At 51.8% G+C, this 16,937-nt stretch overlaps 5 protein-coding genes across 5 annotated transcripts; 1 reads left to right on the forward strand and 4 right to left on the reverse strand.

Moving 5' to 3' along the window:
* Positions 1-454: 454 nt before the first annotated feature.
* CTAM01_07398 (uncharacterized protein) lies at positions 455-1,209 on the reverse strand (the record flags this gene model as incomplete). The annotated part of the gene is made up of 3 exons (XM_060523421.1): positions 455-694; positions 835-892; positions 950-1,209. The coding sequence occupies 3 exons, from the start codon at positions 1,207-1,209 to the stop codon at positions 455-457; spliced, it is 558 nt and encodes a 185-aa protein (XP_060381797.1).
* Positions 1,210-5,411: 4,202 nt separating this feature from the next.
* On the reverse strand, positions 5,412-9,305 carry CTAM01_07399 (ubiquitin carboxyl-terminal hydrolase; the record flags this gene model as incomplete). Its single annotated transcript, XM_060523422.1, has 4 exons — positions 5,412-7,126; positions 7,181-7,571; positions 7,626-9,085; positions 9,197-9,305. 4 exons carry the CDS (start codon positions 9,303-9,305, stop codon positions 5,412-5,414), a joined length of 3,675 nt encoding a protein of 1,224 aa, XP_060381798.1.
* A 327-nt stretch (positions 9,306-9,632) lies between these two features.
* CTAM01_07400 (uncharacterized protein) lies at positions 9,633-10,093 on the reverse strand (the record flags this gene model as incomplete). Its single annotated transcript, XM_060523423.1, has 2 exons — positions 9,633-9,726; positions 9,786-10,093. Coding segments are annotated over 2 exons (402 nt in total), but the record flags the coding sequence as incomplete, so codon positions are not given.
* A 786-nt stretch (positions 10,094-10,879) lies between these two features.
* On the forward strand, positions 10,880-11,666 carry CTAM01_07401 (Tim17/Tim22/Tim23 family protein; the record flags this gene model as incomplete). Its single annotated transcript, XM_060523424.1, has 4 exons — positions 10,880-11,057; positions 11,124-11,243; positions 11,315-11,512; positions 11,572-11,666. The coding sequence occupies 4 exons, from the start codon at positions 10,880-10,882 to the stop codon at positions 11,664-11,666; spliced, it is 591 nt and encodes a 196-aa protein (XP_060381800.1).
* A 2,378-nt stretch (positions 11,667-14,044) lies between these two features.
* On the reverse strand, positions 14,045-16,926 carry CTAM01_07402 (DNA mismatch repair protein msh-2; the record flags this gene model as incomplete). Its single annotated transcript, XM_060523425.1, has 3 exons — positions 14,045-16,654; positions 16,716-16,847; positions 16,903-16,926. 3 exons carry the CDS (start codon positions 16,924-16,926, stop codon positions 14,045-14,047), a joined length of 2,766 nt encoding a protein of 921 aa, XP_060381801.1.
* Positions 16,927-16,937: the final 11 nt, after the last annotated feature.

The following is a 16,937-nucleotide window of genomic DNA, read 5'->3' on the forward strand; positions in this document are numbered from 1 at the left end:
AGGCAGGTGCTGATGCACACATCTTCATTACAATTTGCAACGTAACGCCTGCAACTACATTGGCATTATCGGCAGCTCTGCCCAGTCCGTGCTGCCGGGCCAATCTCTGTTACACCAACACGATTCTGACCCAATCCAACCCATCCATGCCTGCATCAAAAAGCCTCAATCACCTTTTGGCTAGGTGGTCTCACTACCCGATCTTCGGGAATGAGATAGTCAACTCCCAGGACAACGGCTAATCGCCAGATACGATCCCCTTCTTGGCGTGGCGTCAACCGAAATGGCACACCCAAGATATCTCCCTACCATCACGGGACAGTGGCATCCTTCCATCGAGAAAACAGCAGAATCCGTTCTATCTCGCCTCCAGAGAAAGCCAACAGAGCCGCCATCCCGGGTTAGGCATGCTCTACGGTACCACCGTTTCGGACCGTTTACTCGTATCAACGCCCTATCGCAACCAGTGCCGGTGTCCCCGTGCAACCGGCTTAGAACGACCAGCCTTTTCCCTCGATTCGCTTGTCTGGTCGACCAGTCCACTGATGGCCCGATCATTAGCTGCACCAACGGCGTTGGTAATGACAATGCTGTCCCGGAGGAGCCAGACGAATATCGAAACAAGGACGTCGTCAGTTAGCCGGCAAGGGGTATGAATGACAGGCCCGGCAAGCCTAGCAGTGAACCCGGACGCCTACTGCCCTTGGCCAATCTAGCTAGGCATGCAGCAAATATCCCGCCATTGCAGAGAGGTGCCTTGGTACTTGGCCTTCTTCTGCAGGCAACTGGGCAGGCTGGCATAAGGCACGAACTAGACGACGGAAAACAACTGACGGTGCGGAACCCGGCCGGCTCCTCGCCCAGATCCAGAAGCAGCTGATTCATGGCGAGTCTGGATCATGGCATATGCACGCAGATCATGGCACCGCTCATCCACGACTTGCCTTACGTGCCACAATAAGCCTGGCAACCCCGGTTCACTGGGGGGCCTGACACACCCCGCCAAGTGTCAATCCTGCAGACATCACCCCACCACCTTTCACGGCGGGAGCTAGGACCCCAGCCCCGAGAAGACGAGGACAAAGTGGAGGGGAGCTGGAGCTTGAGCTTGAGCTCGGTGCTCGTCCTTGGTGCCACTTCCGCAGAAACAACGCGCTGTTTTGAATCGCCATTTATATCGTTTTTCTGGGAATTTCTCGCCCAGGTCATTTTTCTCTTCAGCATCAGCGTTTCTTCTGCCTACAACAAGTATCTTGCCCCCCAGAGGCCACGCCATCCGCTGAATATCGATTGACCTTCAGTGTCTTGCGTCTTGAGAGACTCAGAGCAATTGCAGCGGCAACCGGCAAGTCAGTTAAGTGATGAGACCTCGCCGATGGAGGGATAGCCTCTTGGCGAAACCGTGCCAGATGAGGGGGAGGCCCACAATGTGCGCTTGAAGGAATGTTCACGGAATGCCGTTGGGTTCCAAGTCATCCGGTGTTCCGCATTGAGTCAGGACTTATGCCAACCAACAACGCCGGCGATCTGCTTGAGACGACGATATGGGAACGCAACGACATACGCTTATCAATATGATAAAATGTTCCACCCCGTGGGTGATGAATAGGCTCGTCTTTCAGCGGGTACAGCCTTCCTCGCTATACACCGTATTCACCTTGGTTTGTGTGACAGCACTCGGCAAAGCCAAGCGTCTATTGGACTAGACACGGAATTTAAATGTGACATTGCATCCATGGTCTCGAGGCTCTGCAAGTCGAACAATCTGGGGATCTGGCAGACGTTCAAAGACAAGACATCTGCGACAATTTTATCACCATAAAACGCTAACCTCCTTGACCCGGAGAGTGGATTCCCACCTGTCATCTGAATCGCCCCGACTTATTCTGAGTTAGGTATGAATTGTCTCATTGCCTCGACGTTTGCGCAACCTTGAGAGTTTTCATGCATTTCTTCTTCACCGCAATCTCGGACTAGAAACAGGTTCCAGCTTTCCTTGGATCTCGATGAGCGGAACCCCTCGCGAGAAGTTGTTCAGCGAGGTGGATGGTGGGGTTTTCACATTCTCATGTCCTGATCTGATAATTTATGGGTACGGGGAGTCTGACAGCTGCGCTCCACGCTGTGCCGCAGGTACTTCGTATGCGGGTCACCAAGCCAGGTTCTCCGAGCCGACCGGGGGCTGCTGTCCTGCGGCTGCGGCGGGGTTGGTGGGGGATCAGCCGCCGACACGCGGGAACTAACCGTTTATCAGCAGCACTCAGGGGCAGTAGGCACTTGCAAAGAGCTTTGGTTCAGCTGCCTAGGAGTTTGCGCCGATTTGGCTTTGCTCTGGGCGCAGAGTCACTGCTATCGTGCCTACTCGCAAGTCAGGATGTCCACATCTAAGTATGATTAGTTGCTCCTTTCTCGACATGGGCACGCATTATTTATAGGAGATACTGACCGCAGTGAAGGCAAACTATCATACGGATGACGATTTTTTTTAGCCATGATTAGCCATAGAAGTTGGGGTTTATAAAACGTGGCCTTGATCCTCGTCACTTACGTCCCATCTCAATGACCATTGACTTACGATGACATCCAATCCCGGACCCCATTCTGGTCTGATATCAAACTGACAGCACAAAGATAATGTCCCCATGCGAGATTGCGACCCTTAAAACAAAAAGTCATTGTTCCATAATGTGAGACCCCCAATTGTAGACTTTAATTCACTTCCGGTGGACGACGAGTTGCAAGTCCATCCCCCGCACCGACGGACTGAACTCTCTCGATGACCACTTTACTCCCTTTGCCATATGCCCCATTTATCCGAAAGGGTTGCGAGACCGCGTAAACTCATTTAATTGACTTAGCTCACGAACCGTCCGAGCGGAACGCCCGTGACCACCTTCATAGTAGAGAACAGCCAAGTGAAGGGGAGAGTCGACACACTTGGACATCACGGTGGCCTGACGTCACGCCGTCCCCCCGCGTTCTATGGTCCCCAATAGCTTGGTTCAGACAGAAAAGAAAAGGTAAAGAGAGGGGAAGCATAGAAGTTATGTTTGTATATACTCTGCTCCGTCCGCTCTCAAATTGCGACCAATGATGAAAACTTTCTTCCAACCTCTTCCTTAACTGACTATCATAAACCGCCTCGTGAGTGATTCTCCTACGTCGAACATTATCATCCCATCCATAAGGAGAGTCAAATGAGCATTTCAATTGATTATACGATTGTACGCAGAAGAAAAGAAAACATTTCCACACCCTTGTAATGGCATCCTACCCAAGTCACAAACCTCAAACCCCACAGCCTCCTGCGCCTATCCCCATCAAGGACGGCGACGACGACCAGGGCGATGTGATGAGAGACTACTAAAATGGAAGAGGGCAAATTTGGGAGAGCGACAGGAAACTGGCTTTGATGGAAGTTGAATGGGTTCGGGCCGACACACGCACACAAAGCTTGGAAGAGGCAAGGAACACTGAGACTGTGATAAGATTAAACACGAGCTGAGACGTGAGGGCAAAGGGAGGCAGGCTATTGTTGCAACTACTGAGACTGCAAACTTGTACGATGTTATGCAATTCGAACTACTTTCTGATTGAACCCTTGCTTTCTAAAACCCCCATCACGCGAAGAAATCACTTAGGTATACCGGCAGTCCGCTTCACCTACTGCAGACTCCCAGCAAACCTGTCCCCATTTTCCCTCGTTGATTCTGAGCCCCTGCATATCTACTCCCTCATCCCAGTTACCCGGGTCTTCAAGCCGGTGCCGCCATTCCAGGGTTCCAGACCTCATCAGACCACGCCTTTTCCCCTCCCCCTAGCTCTCCCCACGGGGTACGAACGCCTACGGCTGCGCATCTTGACGTGATTATTGCATCTAGCGGGCATGACTAGCCTCCTTTCCTGCTCGCAATACCTACCCCGCCCTATGGTCCGTCCCCCTTGGACGATCCTTCCGAGCTCACCTGGATCTCGCAGGGCAGTGTCTTAATTATCACGCCAACAAGCCACATATGATATCTAAGATATCTTGCAGGGAGAAATATTGAAACATGTTTCTTGATCTCGCAGAAAGCTTGATAGTAATTGATAGATCTTGCGTAGTGTCCCATCTTACCCCTGGTTCCCTGGATCTCGCAGTAAGCGGGACCGGTGTCAATGTTGAAGACATCAGGTGATGACTCCCCTGCATATACATCGGCTTTCTTTTTGAGGCTTACACCAATCCCAGTGTAATAGACTAACTTCGATGAGAAGGATAGGCTCTGAGAAAGCAGTTTCTTCTAGATCCATAGCCCAAAATTGAAATAGCTCGAGGCTTTTTCCGAGAGACCCACGCACAAAGATACAATGAACAGAACATGCCACAGAAGATTTCGTTGAATTGCTACGCATCTGAGCAAAACCCGAGTCTCCTACGCCTCACCTTCAGATTCTGAGCAATAGACGACCAAACATTTGAACCACACCCGCCCCCAAGAACACGGCCTTCACAGCCGCGAGAACTATTCACACTATCCCAAGCTACTATTCCTACTCGTGATCCATCCAACATATCCACCAGACTTCTCCACGTTCCCGTCTCACAACCAACTCCTCAAGGGCCTCTCCTTCGAGAAACCTGCTCAAATCTGCTGTACGAGGCCAGAGAGAGCCAGCACAGGCAAAATGGAATGCCCCCTCACGGGATTGAACCGTGGACCTTTGCATATCACAGCTTACGAGTGCGACGCTCTACCACTGAGCTAAAGGGGCGGGGCGGAGCCGACATCGTCGTCCTGGTTGGGTCGGCGAGCGAGACATCTCCACAGCGATGCCGGCAGACTGTTTGGAGATATCACTGGTGACTGTGAAGAGGGACATTCAGCGAGTACAACGAGGAGAAGAAGCAAGACAGGAATGCGAACAGGGAGAAATGTAACGTCTAAATCGTTTCTATCATTAAGCAAGAGGGTATTGGCGGTGGTTTCCCAGTCAGAAATGATGATGCCTCTACCAAAGCCATGCCCGCTCGTGCCTTTATAACTCGAACCCCAATGAGCTATCTACAAGGGCCCAAGCGCGTATTCTACACCTTTCATTTGACAAAGTCCAAAGCCAATCTCTCAGTAAGTTGATGCGAACCACCGTGTCGCCATTGTATCGTTATTCCGTGGTTCAGTCAAGCTGGAAACGTAGCTTGGATGGGCGTGTTGACAGCGGACGTGATGCCCTCGGAAAGTTCGGCGGAGTCCTCTTCACTAGAGACAATTAGTGAGAGCCTGGTGATGGTTTGAGCCAAGCCCTGACTTACTTGCACTTCGTCTCCTTAGTGCGCGACCCCTTTCCTCCTTTGGATTTTCATCTGCTGCGTCTGTTTCTTTGGTGTAACTTCCGAATAAGTTGAGAATGACATTCTTCGGCAGGGCGTTCTACTCCTTTAGTGACAGAATGCCTGAGCCCTGCGGCCATTTGTTCTCTACGTCAATGAGTTCGATGTCCCCATCAGCATCCCGATCCCCGTCCTTGACAGCAGAGTTAGGGTTTTCTTGCTGGCGTTTGGGGACTTTGACCAAGTCGCCTTCTTTGCCATCTTCCACGTAACAGAGGTAGTAAGGATCGCCGTTGCTGTTGAGAGTCTTCATGACCTCCTTCGTGTCGGCGTTTTCTGTGACGACCCTGTCATTGTATTTGCGCCACACTCCAGCCTCAAAATCGTGAATCCAGACCCAATAATGACCAGCTCTGAGCTGACCACTGTGGCAGATCACTGCATGCAAACGATACGCATGCTTCTTGTGTTGTGCGAATAGCTGATCAAGCTCCGCTTTGTGGGACTTCAGTTCATCCTCGCGCATGTTGCTGATCTGCTGGCGTCCTTCCACCGTGAAGCCTGTAGGCTCAGGCGGTTCCACTTTTTCAAATGTCTCATCCGACTGTGGAGGGTAGATAGGGAATGTCAGCTCTTGCCCCGCAAAGCTAAGGGACGACGTTGGCATGCCGTTGAGAAGCGACGATGTCTCCTCAGCATCAGTCTTGTCAACGTGTACAAAGTCACTAATGAAACTGTCGATGAGTTGAGTATCCTCGACCGCAGTCTTGGGCATGTTGTTCAGCTGGTCTAAGCGCTGTTGAAGAGCCCAGCCTTTCTGCCGCAACTTGAAGAACTGAGGGTCGTCCGGGGTGTCCATATACCGGTCGAGATACAATGTCTCGAATACCTCAACCGGGTTCATGTTCTTGTGGCCATCGCCTTTCGTTCTCTGGATAAGGACATGTAAGATCGGAGGAAGCTTCTTGATCGACGTGTATCGCATGATATCTGCTTCTCCGGCAGCGACACGTTGGAGATCAAAATTGCGACTAAGGCCGTCATGAATGTTCGTCGGCCCACCTTCAGCAGGATATGCCGTGATGGCACGCTCCAGAGTTGAGTCTGATTTGTACTTGTCCTGATTGGGGAACTTCGTGTGGTTGGTCAACTCAACATAGAACGTGTCCATGATCGGCTCCCACTGGACCTCATCGGTGGTATCTACCCTTGTAGGCTTAATGGCAGCCTGCAAACGGTTGATGATGCTGCCCATGACCTCTTCAACGTCTTGTTGATCGGTGCCCGAGTCTCGGGTCTGGGTTTCCAAAGCCTTGAGTACTCGTTGTTCCACGTTGAGAACGGCTGTATCGAACCCTGTCATTTTGACATCGTTATCGTTCGTGGATCGGGCCGAGGACACCTCGACTGGTTGAGAAACGATTCTGATGTCGGTTTTATCCTCGGGCACGTAATCCTTCTTCTCGTGGTCAACATCGGAAAGGTTGACCAGAGTCTGCGAGCTTACGCTGCTAGCAGACTCAGAGATCGGGTCCACGGTGACGTTAACCATGTCAACGTCCTCGACGTGTTCTGCCGTATGTGTAGGAGGCCCAGGAGCAGGCCTGGCAGGGAGTGGCGGGGGGGCGGGAAACTGGGTACCCATGACTTCCAGAGTCTTTGGCTCCTCCGCAGTCTTGCACGGTTGCTTAGCAGGATCTTCGGTCAAGTTCGAGGTCGGCAACAGCACGGCATTGGCCAGACGTTGGGATGGTCGGATCGCACTAGCCTGAGCGCCACTAAGATTGTCCAAGAGTTTGCTCAACTCATCGACGACTATGGGGTGTTAGCAATGGCTCCCTGTGCCTATCATGCTAGAAAAGTGCTTACAAGCGCGGGCAACAACTGCCTCGGCACGATCGATTTTGAGCTTGTTGCCGCCGACAAGCCGGCGTTGGATATGCGAATCATCCAGGCCTAGCTCATAGTCTGGGTAATGGGCAAGCAAGTCTTTGATGGGAATGACAGTGTTGAGATACTGAAGAATGCTGTTCAAGTAACAAGTGTTGCCGATGTTCTCGAGACCGACAGGTAAGTTGGCTGAGCTGGAAGGTCTGGCGTCCATCTCCACAGCTTGTGCAGACTGATCCGGAGCTTGAGCCAATAGAGATAAAGTTCTTGCCGCTTCGCGGATTTCGTCGCTATTCCTATCCTCGGCGATAGCTTCCATCGCCTTGATCGCGACTTCCTCTGTAGCTTTGCTTTTCGGATCCTTGTTCAGCTAGAGGGATTGTTAGCGGGATCAGATGGTCGCAGTTCCGGCCAAATAACTCACCTTGACACTGGACATCATCACAATGGTGCTGTCAGGCCATTGAGGATCTACCTCAAGAATGCGATAGGCTGAGGCGACGTCCATTGGGCCGTTGGCGTGGGTAAGAATGCGATCGCTGTTCCTGTGGCGCCCAATGATCTGTAGCATTTCTCGGGCAGAGTCAGCTTGAGAGGGTGAGTGTTCGATCTTGGTATTGAAGGCAGAAACTACATTATCGTCGCTGGCGGTGTATTTAAGGCTAAAAAATTGGTACGCCTGTGTTTGCAACTCGTCGCCTGCGCCAATGCTATCCGGAGCGGGCATCCCGTCCATGATGGTGAGCTCTTGGATCGCTCGGGTTTGGAAATCGTCGTCGTTTGTAAGGAGAGCGATATCCTTGAGGGCCTCGACAAACGTAGGACGTCGCTTCTCACAAAGGGCCGACTGCCGAGTGTAAGCAAAAAAGATGAGTGCCTTGTCGAAGTCCGGAAGCACTCCAAGAATCCGATGCGCTTCCGTTGCTGTTTGTGCAATCTTGTTCTGGGGGTAGTCAAGACATTGTAGCTCTTTGAAGAGCCTGTTGCCGACATAGGGCCGATTCTCGCCAGTCTTTCCGCCTCTTATTATGACACTCTCCGTCTCGGCCTGCATATCCTCAACAAATGCCCGCAATGCGCTGAGCTCCGTTGGTATGCCGGGGGTACCAGGTTCGAGAGTGGGCGGGATGAAGTAAGGCTCAAGAACCCCGTCCTTGTCCAGGTTTTCCTCTGTGAACATGATGGCTCTGAAAATGACATAGCATTCTTCGCCAAATACGACCTGGAAGCGCTTATTACGCTGAGATATGTTGCGTGGATTGGGCCTATCCAGCAAGTCTCTGAGATAGGTGTTCAGGGTGACTGGAGCGCTTGTGCACCAATCGTCTCTTGCGTCCGCGAATCGTTCCGGCGACTGCTTCCTGGCTTTTGCCAGATTGTCTAGAATGCGCTGTTCATTGAGAAGGAGGTGTAGCCATTCGCGCTTGAGCCGAGGCCGTGATATTTCGACTGTAACTTGCAGTGTGCAGCGAGGAGCGGAGCAGGCGAAGTGCTCAACAGCGAGTATAGTCTCGCGAATGAGAGGATGATAGTTTGACGTCGACTTGGTCGGTCGAACTGGCTGCTTGATGTTGACGAGATGATGGAGGTAGAAATCTGTGTCTTTTGGAGGGAAGTGGAGAGCATTAGGGCGACACAGACAGACAAGCTGATCTGGGTCCCAACAGGTCCTGATCAAGAAGTGGAAGTCGCAGATCGCGCAGACAGAAGACAGCACGCCAGGGTTGCGAGTATCTGATGTGCTCTGGTTGCCCACCAGGACGAGTCGATGCGGTACTCCTGGTTTGCTGCAGCGCGCCTGTTGGTCCCATTCGATTCTTGCGAAGGATCCGGAATCAAGGTCAGAGTTGAGCAAGTCTTGGATCCATCTTGGGGCAAGGCGTCCTAGAGAAATGTAAGCATTCAATATCAACGGTCGAGGGACAAATTCGGGTGAGCCATAATGTCGTGAAGACCAGACGCGCAATCCGTGCTCATTTGGAATATCCAACGTACCAGTCTTTCCAACCATATTCTCTTTGACCGGCGCAGGGCTGCCTTCCCAGTGCTGGGTAGTCGGTGAATCGCTTGGTGACATGATGGAGCAATGGTCCGTGATGGCCATGCGTTGCTGCCTCTTTCAATATGGTATGCTTAATGATGAATCGAAGCTCGCGCCAAACCTTTGACTGGACGCTTCAGTGTGGGTAGACTGGTCGATTAATGCCTCGCATACGACTCCCGAATCGTCATCAGCTTCCCGTACAGGACCTCGAGTCACAGGTTGGTAGTCGTCTACGAATATGTAGAGTTTCGATGTAAGTGCTGGCCAAGCTAGTAGCTCAACGTAGCCAGTAGTGCTTCGGGTGGATCGACGGGCAGCCGTAGTTATTCCTCGTCCGTCCACTGATATATGACCGTCAAAGACTATCGCAGCCGTCGGCGAGAATATCTATGTTCGTATTGAAGATGCGCAACTCGATGTATGTTCGGCGGAAGATCGCTCGATCGCGAACGGCAGGGTAGGTTTTGTTAGACGCGGGGCACTGTATAACTGTTAGTTCAAGAAAGCGAGATCAAGTTGCATTAAAGAGAGAGAACGAACAGCGAAGGGGCTTCTTTTGTCGAGGCCGGTTGGCTTGGCTTTGTGGCCGAGAGTGTTTGTCGTGCCGGCCTCAAACGGAGGCCACGCCTAAATCGTGCGGTGCGGTATGCATGCGGGGGAGAGTGGCAGAAACAGCGACGTGGAGGAGAACGCAAGCAGAGCTTGGGGTATCTAAATGCATGTGTAAACAGATAAGAAGACTGTAGACCCCAGGAAAAGACGACGACGTGAAAAGTATCTGAAAAAGAGGATGGTAAACAATTACGCAGCTTCAATGCGTTAAGGACAGGGACGGACGTACGGGCAAGAGCTACCTCATGCGACCTCCAGGTGGGCAGGTAGTGTGGTGTGTGGCGGGGATCGAGACGTAGACAGGCTGACGCAGCTGGTAGCCTCGCACTAAGCCGTCGCAGTTGAAGGAGCTTAGATCACCTGCAAGGTACTTTGCCAGCGAGAGGAAGCTTCGCCGGTGAGGTACCTCAAGTGCCTTAGGTAGGTATGTGGCCGCTAACCTCGTCACCGCCTGCCGATTTCTTTCAGGTCAACCCCCGGCTCGGCATGGGGCGATTAAGGCACGGCGCCTGTGGCTAGAATCACATGGAATGCAGGGATATGGCTTCCATGAACCGTCGCCGGGATCAAGATCAGGTGACCTGGCGAGCGGATCCAACCTCGTTAGAGGAAAGCTGAGTCATCAAGAAAACTGCACCACCTAATTCTTCTTCCCAAGCAACCAAGTTGCCTACTTACCTCGACCAAGAAAAGACTGGTTGAAACAGATGTGAATTGATCTCAAGGCATCTTAGCCTGGAACCCATGTAAGATATGAATTGATTGTTTCTAATTCAATACAGAAATCAATTTCAAGTACCTTATGTGCCAAAGCCAAAAGCGGAAACACACCTCACCGAGGGCATACACAGTTGACCTTTGCAGGTAGTCTGATTGGCTCCATACCGAACTGGCACGTGACTGACCCGGAGGTGGAGCACCTGTCGTGGAGCTTCAACCTGACCTCAAACTTCCGCAACATCCCTCACCAACTTCTTTTCCAATTGAGTGTCTGGCCCGCGACTCCAAACCACCCCGCAACCATGGCCGGCGACCACGATACGTACCACTCCAAGGACGCCATCAAGGCGGCCATCTCCTCCTCTGCCGCCCTCGGTGGTGCCGGTTTCTTCATTGCCGCTGTTCACAATGCCCTCCAGAAGCAGAATGTTGGCGCCATGTCCGTCTTCACCCGCAGCGGCGGCATCATCGCCGTGATGGGTATGTCGCCCAATTGCCTTTCGCCACGTCCAATTGCAAGTTTCCAATACTAACGAATGTGCGCAGCGATTGGTGGTGGCGCATACGGCTTCACCAAGTCGGCGATGGCCAACCTGAGAGAAAAGGACGACCCGTGGAACACCGCGACTGCCGGCTTCATTGCCGGTTCAATCCTCGGAATGACCAGTATGAATACAAACCCCGAGTCTGGAAAGAAGCAATCAAGGCAGGATACTTACAAGTCGCGCCTCACACAGCCAGAAGAATGCCCGTTGTGCTCGGCCTGGGTGCTGCCTTCGGCGCATGGCAAGGAGTCTTTGAGGTCACCGGCGGACGCCTCAGAGGATGGAACACGGCCGAAGTTGACGAAGCCGATTTCGAGGGCAAGATTGCTCAGCGCGCGGCCAAGAGACGCCCGATCGAGGAGACGATTGCAGAGCTTGGCGAGGGCCGTGGTATGTTTAACTTTTGGAGTACGGGGCTCGATATCCCACAGAGGGCTGACGCGTTACAGGTATCCGGCCGCCGGGCTACGAGGAGCGGAGACGTGAGCGGCTTAAGGAGAAGTACGGCGTTGAGATCAACCCCGTCAAGGCAACTGTCGAGTAAAACAAAGTCAAACGAAACATCAAAACCATCACCACCACCAATCCACCACCCAGCCCAGCGAGGCATGCTCTTTTATTTCCCGTTGCTTGTACATATACACAGCCTGCGAAACACGTGGGCACATGAAGAGGAGTCTCATCGGCTAGAGGAAATGGAGAATTGTACTATTTTTTTCTCATGCTCTCTGAGCTTCCGCGTGATGTGTGCCTGTCTCCAATGACGCACCGCCGACTGCGTCTCAACAATGGTACGTTCTTGCGTAATGTCGGCATTTGCCAACTTCAATGATGATACATTAGCTTCAGAGGCTGTTTATGAATTATTTTATGATTCGACCAATCACCGTTCTATCATTTATCTGATTATGAGTTTGTTTTTTGGAAACTTTTGCATCTTGCTGTTCTCCACACTCGCTAACAAGAAGTCGATTTCTAGCAGCAACCAACAACACCAAGTGTTTCGTTATCACCGCCGCAACCTCATCTACTAATGGTCAGTTTTATTTTGTTTACCCTTTCCCTCCTTATGATGATACAGTAGCTTCAGAGGCTGTTTATGAAATCACTTCATGATTCGACCCATCACCGTTCTATCATTCGTCTGACTTGGCTTTCAATACTCATAGTCTCGTGTTACATTATCTGTGACTGAAACTGACATCCAAATCCAGACCTGACGTCAGTGTGCTATGCTGAGCCTCCGATACACACCATCCACATATATTAAGGTAAGTCTTGGCAAGTTCTTTGTCTCTACCCCATCTCTCTTGATGATACTCAAGCTTCAGAGGCTGTTTATGATCTACATGATTCAACACATCACCGTTCTATCTTTTTGTCTGATTTGCGATTCAAGTTTCCGATTTTCTGCGTCTGCCAGCTTTTCACGAATACTGACATAGCTTTCAGGCCAGCATGATCTAACCTTCGGGCCAAACCCAACTTGAAGTTTTCAGAGTAAGTCCAGCCTTTATTTTCATTCAATGCACATTTTCTGTATGATGATACACTAGCTTCAGAGGCTGTTTATGATCTTCATGATTAGACCCATCACCGTTCTATCATTTGTCTGATTACACTAAACTTTCCTGTCAACATTGCATACTTGCTGATCTTTCAAATGTACTGACCGCGACGTCTAGGCATTTGGATGCTAGAAAATTACAGAACTCATTTGGAACTACAAGAGAAAAGCAGAGAACAGAAGCCATGGAAGGACGCTCGGTGTGCCATCAGATCTACGCGAAGACTCTTTCACTCGTCCGATCAAGGGATCAGGGTGCAATATCCCGCTATAGTGGGGGCAGACTTTAGTTGCAGTAAACGCCGTGATGGAACGGCGGACACGCGGGTTCTCGTCCCCGACTTTGGTAAGCTTGGATTTTTTCTCGTTACCCCCTTTCTCTAGCATGATGAATCACTAGCTTCAGAGGCTGTTTATGAATTATTTCATGATTCGACCCATCACCGTTCTATCAATTTTCTGATCCTTCTTAAACCACAATGTCTTGGCTTTTCGTATCCGTCGAGGTCCGGCATCGGCTAATCACCCTTCAGACAGGATCTTTCTGAGTCAAAGGGCTTCTGTTCAGTTAATAAAGACGCTTTCACAGTCGCAATGTTGAAGTCTTGGTAAGTACTCTTCTCACAACTCGCGTCACCGAATCAAACCCCCACTACATGATGAGACTCAGCTTCAGAGGCTGTTTATGATTACAATCAACATGATTCGAAACATCACCGTTCTATCACTTTCTGACCCCCGCTACGACGCCACAACCTTACTCACGTTCAGACATCATTTGTACACAAAAATTGCAGGTGGCTAACTTCGATGCCAGATCTCTTCAGCAGCACGTTCCAACATGTCCTGGACTCATTATGATGAACATCCTTCGTCGTTAATGCTCATCTCTAGCAGTTCCACGGTGCTGTGCAGCGCTTTATCCATGGTACGTCGTCCTCTTCTATGCCCCTCTCATATCTCTCCCCTGTTACTATGATGATATTCAGCTTCAGAGGCTGTTTATGAATGTTATTTGTGATTCAAACTTTTACCGTTCTATCATTTGTCTGATTTGTTCCACGACAACAACTCTATCTTGATACCCTCACGGGATGCGTCGTACAAGGTGCTAACAATCCCAAGTCTCTAGGTATGCATTGCACTTTGCGCTGGCACTATTAATCAAAAACGTCGCATAGAGTGATCCGGTGTTGTCTTGCTACATGCCTCCCATTGTAGTTCTGCCGTCCTTAATAAAAGCCATTCTTCTTCAGAGGCCAGCATATTGATCGTAATATTGTACACCAGTGACCTAGACCCCCAACGCCTTGCGCAAAGTTATCAAACGAGGGCAGCCATCATTGGGGTTGCCCTCACAAAGTCTTGACAGACTGGAAAAAGGGGTTCGCAAGCAACTTCTCATCCGCCATGACGAGCCCCTTGAGCTTAGAGACCATCTCCTCCTTGCTCATCTGCCCAGCGGCGACCTCTTCCCTCCACTTGAGCAGCACCTCCTTGAGCAGCGCGCTGCCCTCCTCGATATCGGTCTTGCTGTACTTGAGACCCAGGTCCTCGTGCTTGGACGTAAAGTCCTCCAGCTCGTCAGCCTTGCGCTTCGCCATCCGCACGACCTTGTCGGGGAAGCGGACCAGCTCTGCCACGTGGATACCGAAGCTCTGATCGCACACGCCGTCGTCGACCTTGTACAGCAACGTCACCTCGCGCTTGCTGTTTTCGCCGCCGCCGCCGCCAATGTGCGCGGTGACGTGCAGGTTGTGCACCTGCGGATGGTCGTCCGCCAGGGCCGTCAGCTCGTGGAAATGCGTCGCGAACATGGCGAAGCAGCCAATCTCCTTGACAATGTGTTCGGAAATGGCCCACGCGAGACCGAAGCCGTCGTATGTTGATGTACCGCGACCGAGTTCGTCAATGATGATGAGCGATTCGGCCGTGGCCGATTTGAGAATGTTGGCCGTCTCGAGCATCTCCGCCATGAACGTTGACACGCCCTTGAGCTGAGAGTCGCTGGCTCCGACACGCGCCAGGATGGAGTCGAAGATGGTTAGCTCGGCCTCACTGCAGGGAACGAAGCAGCCAATCTGGGCCATGAGGGCGATGACGCCAATCTGACGGATGTATGTTGACTTTCCGCCCATGTTGGGGCCAGTGATGATGAGGAATGAAGACTTGTCGCGAGTCAAAGAGACGTCGTTCGTGATGAACTGCACGTCGTCTTGCATTTCCAGACATGGATGCCGAGCCTCCTTCAGGATTGTCTGGCCTTCACCCCGCTTGTGAATCTTGGGTCGGACGTATTCCGAAGGTGCATGGACCGAGCAGTGTGCGAGGGAAACGATGACGTCCAGGTGTGCCAGGACACCAGCGAGTCTCTCCAAGACTGGGCAGTACGACGCAGCTACGCCGACGACCTCGTTGACCAAACTGCTCTGGGTCCTGTTGTAGTTCTGCGACAGCTGATCGAACTCGCGGCGGAGACTTTGTAGGGTCTTCGTCGTGAAGTATACACCGTTCTTCTGCGTTGAGCATTCCTGGTAGCCCGACTTATTACGGATCGCGCCGGCTTCTTGTCTCGTGAGTCTCATGCAGTAGCCATGGACTTTGTGGTTCTCGAGGAAGATCTTCTTGCCGACTTCCTGCTTCAGGTCGCGAGCGGCATCCGAAAATTGCTGGTCAATATCCCTCTTGAGCTTGTCGAGCTTCTTTCTGATGATCCTCAAGCTGTCGTCGAACTCTGGCTTGATGATGTACTCATGATTGTCGAGCGCATCCAAGTCAACCGTGGTTTCAACCATCTCCGAGAGCTTTGCAAGACTATTGGATAGCTCACGGAGAGGGGTGGTGTATGCTTCATCGAGAGGGTCTCTGTAGGCTTCGTCCATGACACCCTCCAGGGTTCCCAAGAACCCGGGCAGACGAATGATGACCTGATACGCACGAACAACGTCCTCGAGGTTTGCCTTGCCCCTTTGGAACCGCTTGGCGAGGCGGTATAGATCCGGGACTGAGCGAAGGTGCTCCTCTTGCATAGTCTGCCGCAGCTCAGTATCATTGACGAATGCCTCAACAAGCTGTTGGCGCTTCTCGATTTCCTCTTTGTTCATGAGTGGTTGCTTGAGCCATTGCGACAGCAGTCTGCTACCGACAGGTGTCTTGCAGTGGTTCAGCAGACCGTACAAACTCATAGACTTGGCACCGTCGCGGGCGCCGGGCATCAAGTTGAGAGCCTTGAGCGCCGCCGCATCCAGCTTCATGAACTGTGAGAGGTCATGCTGGTACAGCTGGTACTGCCCAAAGTTGGACGAATCGTGGAGAACGCCGAGGTACTTGATAAGCGCCGCGGCCGAGCCCATGGCCAACTTGAGGTCGGTTTGTGGGAGGAGAGTGGTGGCGCGCTCGTCCTTCAAAAGACGTGCCAGGTCCTGCTCGATATCCTTGGTACCGAACTCGCTGGCAGACCGCTCCGAGACAGCTACGCCGCAGTTGACGATGATCTGCTTGAGCTTTGTCAGGTCGGGGTCTTTGTTCTTATCCGCCTTGTCTGTCTGAACAAGACATTCTCTGACACCGAGCTGAATGAGGAGGGCCTCGAAGTTGGAGAAGAGGTCATTGTCAAGGAACTCGCTGACACCCAGCTCTCGCACACTGGCATCGGCGAAGCAGACGCCCACACTCCGAGCCTCCGAGGCTTTTGTTGAGATCTTGACGGCAAGCATCATCGGTGCTGCTTCAATTTGACCACCAAGGTCCTCCTCCACATCCTGCAGGTTGCCAGGCGAAGCTTGCTTGACAACTTTCCAGTTCATGCGACCGCCGGTGCTCTCCCATATCTCGATTCTCTTGCCGAGCTTGAACAGTGCTTCTCGGAGGAATTGTCGAAATACCGTGACGGTCATTGTCACTGAGGCGAGCCCCGTCTTCTCATCTCGGCCGAGGGTTCTTACGACGGACGTTGTCTTGTAGACCTGAGAATTGTCAGACCGCTCAGCTCATGGTGGTGAATAGGTGATGTAGGACCAGACGTACTGTGCGGGCAATGAAGTTGGCATCTTCGCCATGTGATGTGTACCAGTCGCCTCGGTCGAATATGCGAACTGTATCCTCGTGGACGGCCGGGAGCGACTTGAAGAAGCGAATGAAGCCGTGTTCATCGTCGACCTATGGCAATGACGTATCAGCGAGGCGTCTAGTCGGTATTGATTGGAAAACAAACCTTCAATTCCGGCCGGGAAGACATGGTGAGGAGGG

This window comes from Colletotrichum tamarilloi, assembly GCF_030869305.1.
Source record: "Colletotrichum tamarilloi strain Tom-12 chromosome Unknown Scaffold_23.1, whole genome shotgun sequence".
NCBI lineage: Eukaryota > Fungi > Ascomycota > Sordariomycetes > Glomerellales > Glomerellaceae > Colletotrichum > Colletotrichum tamarilloi.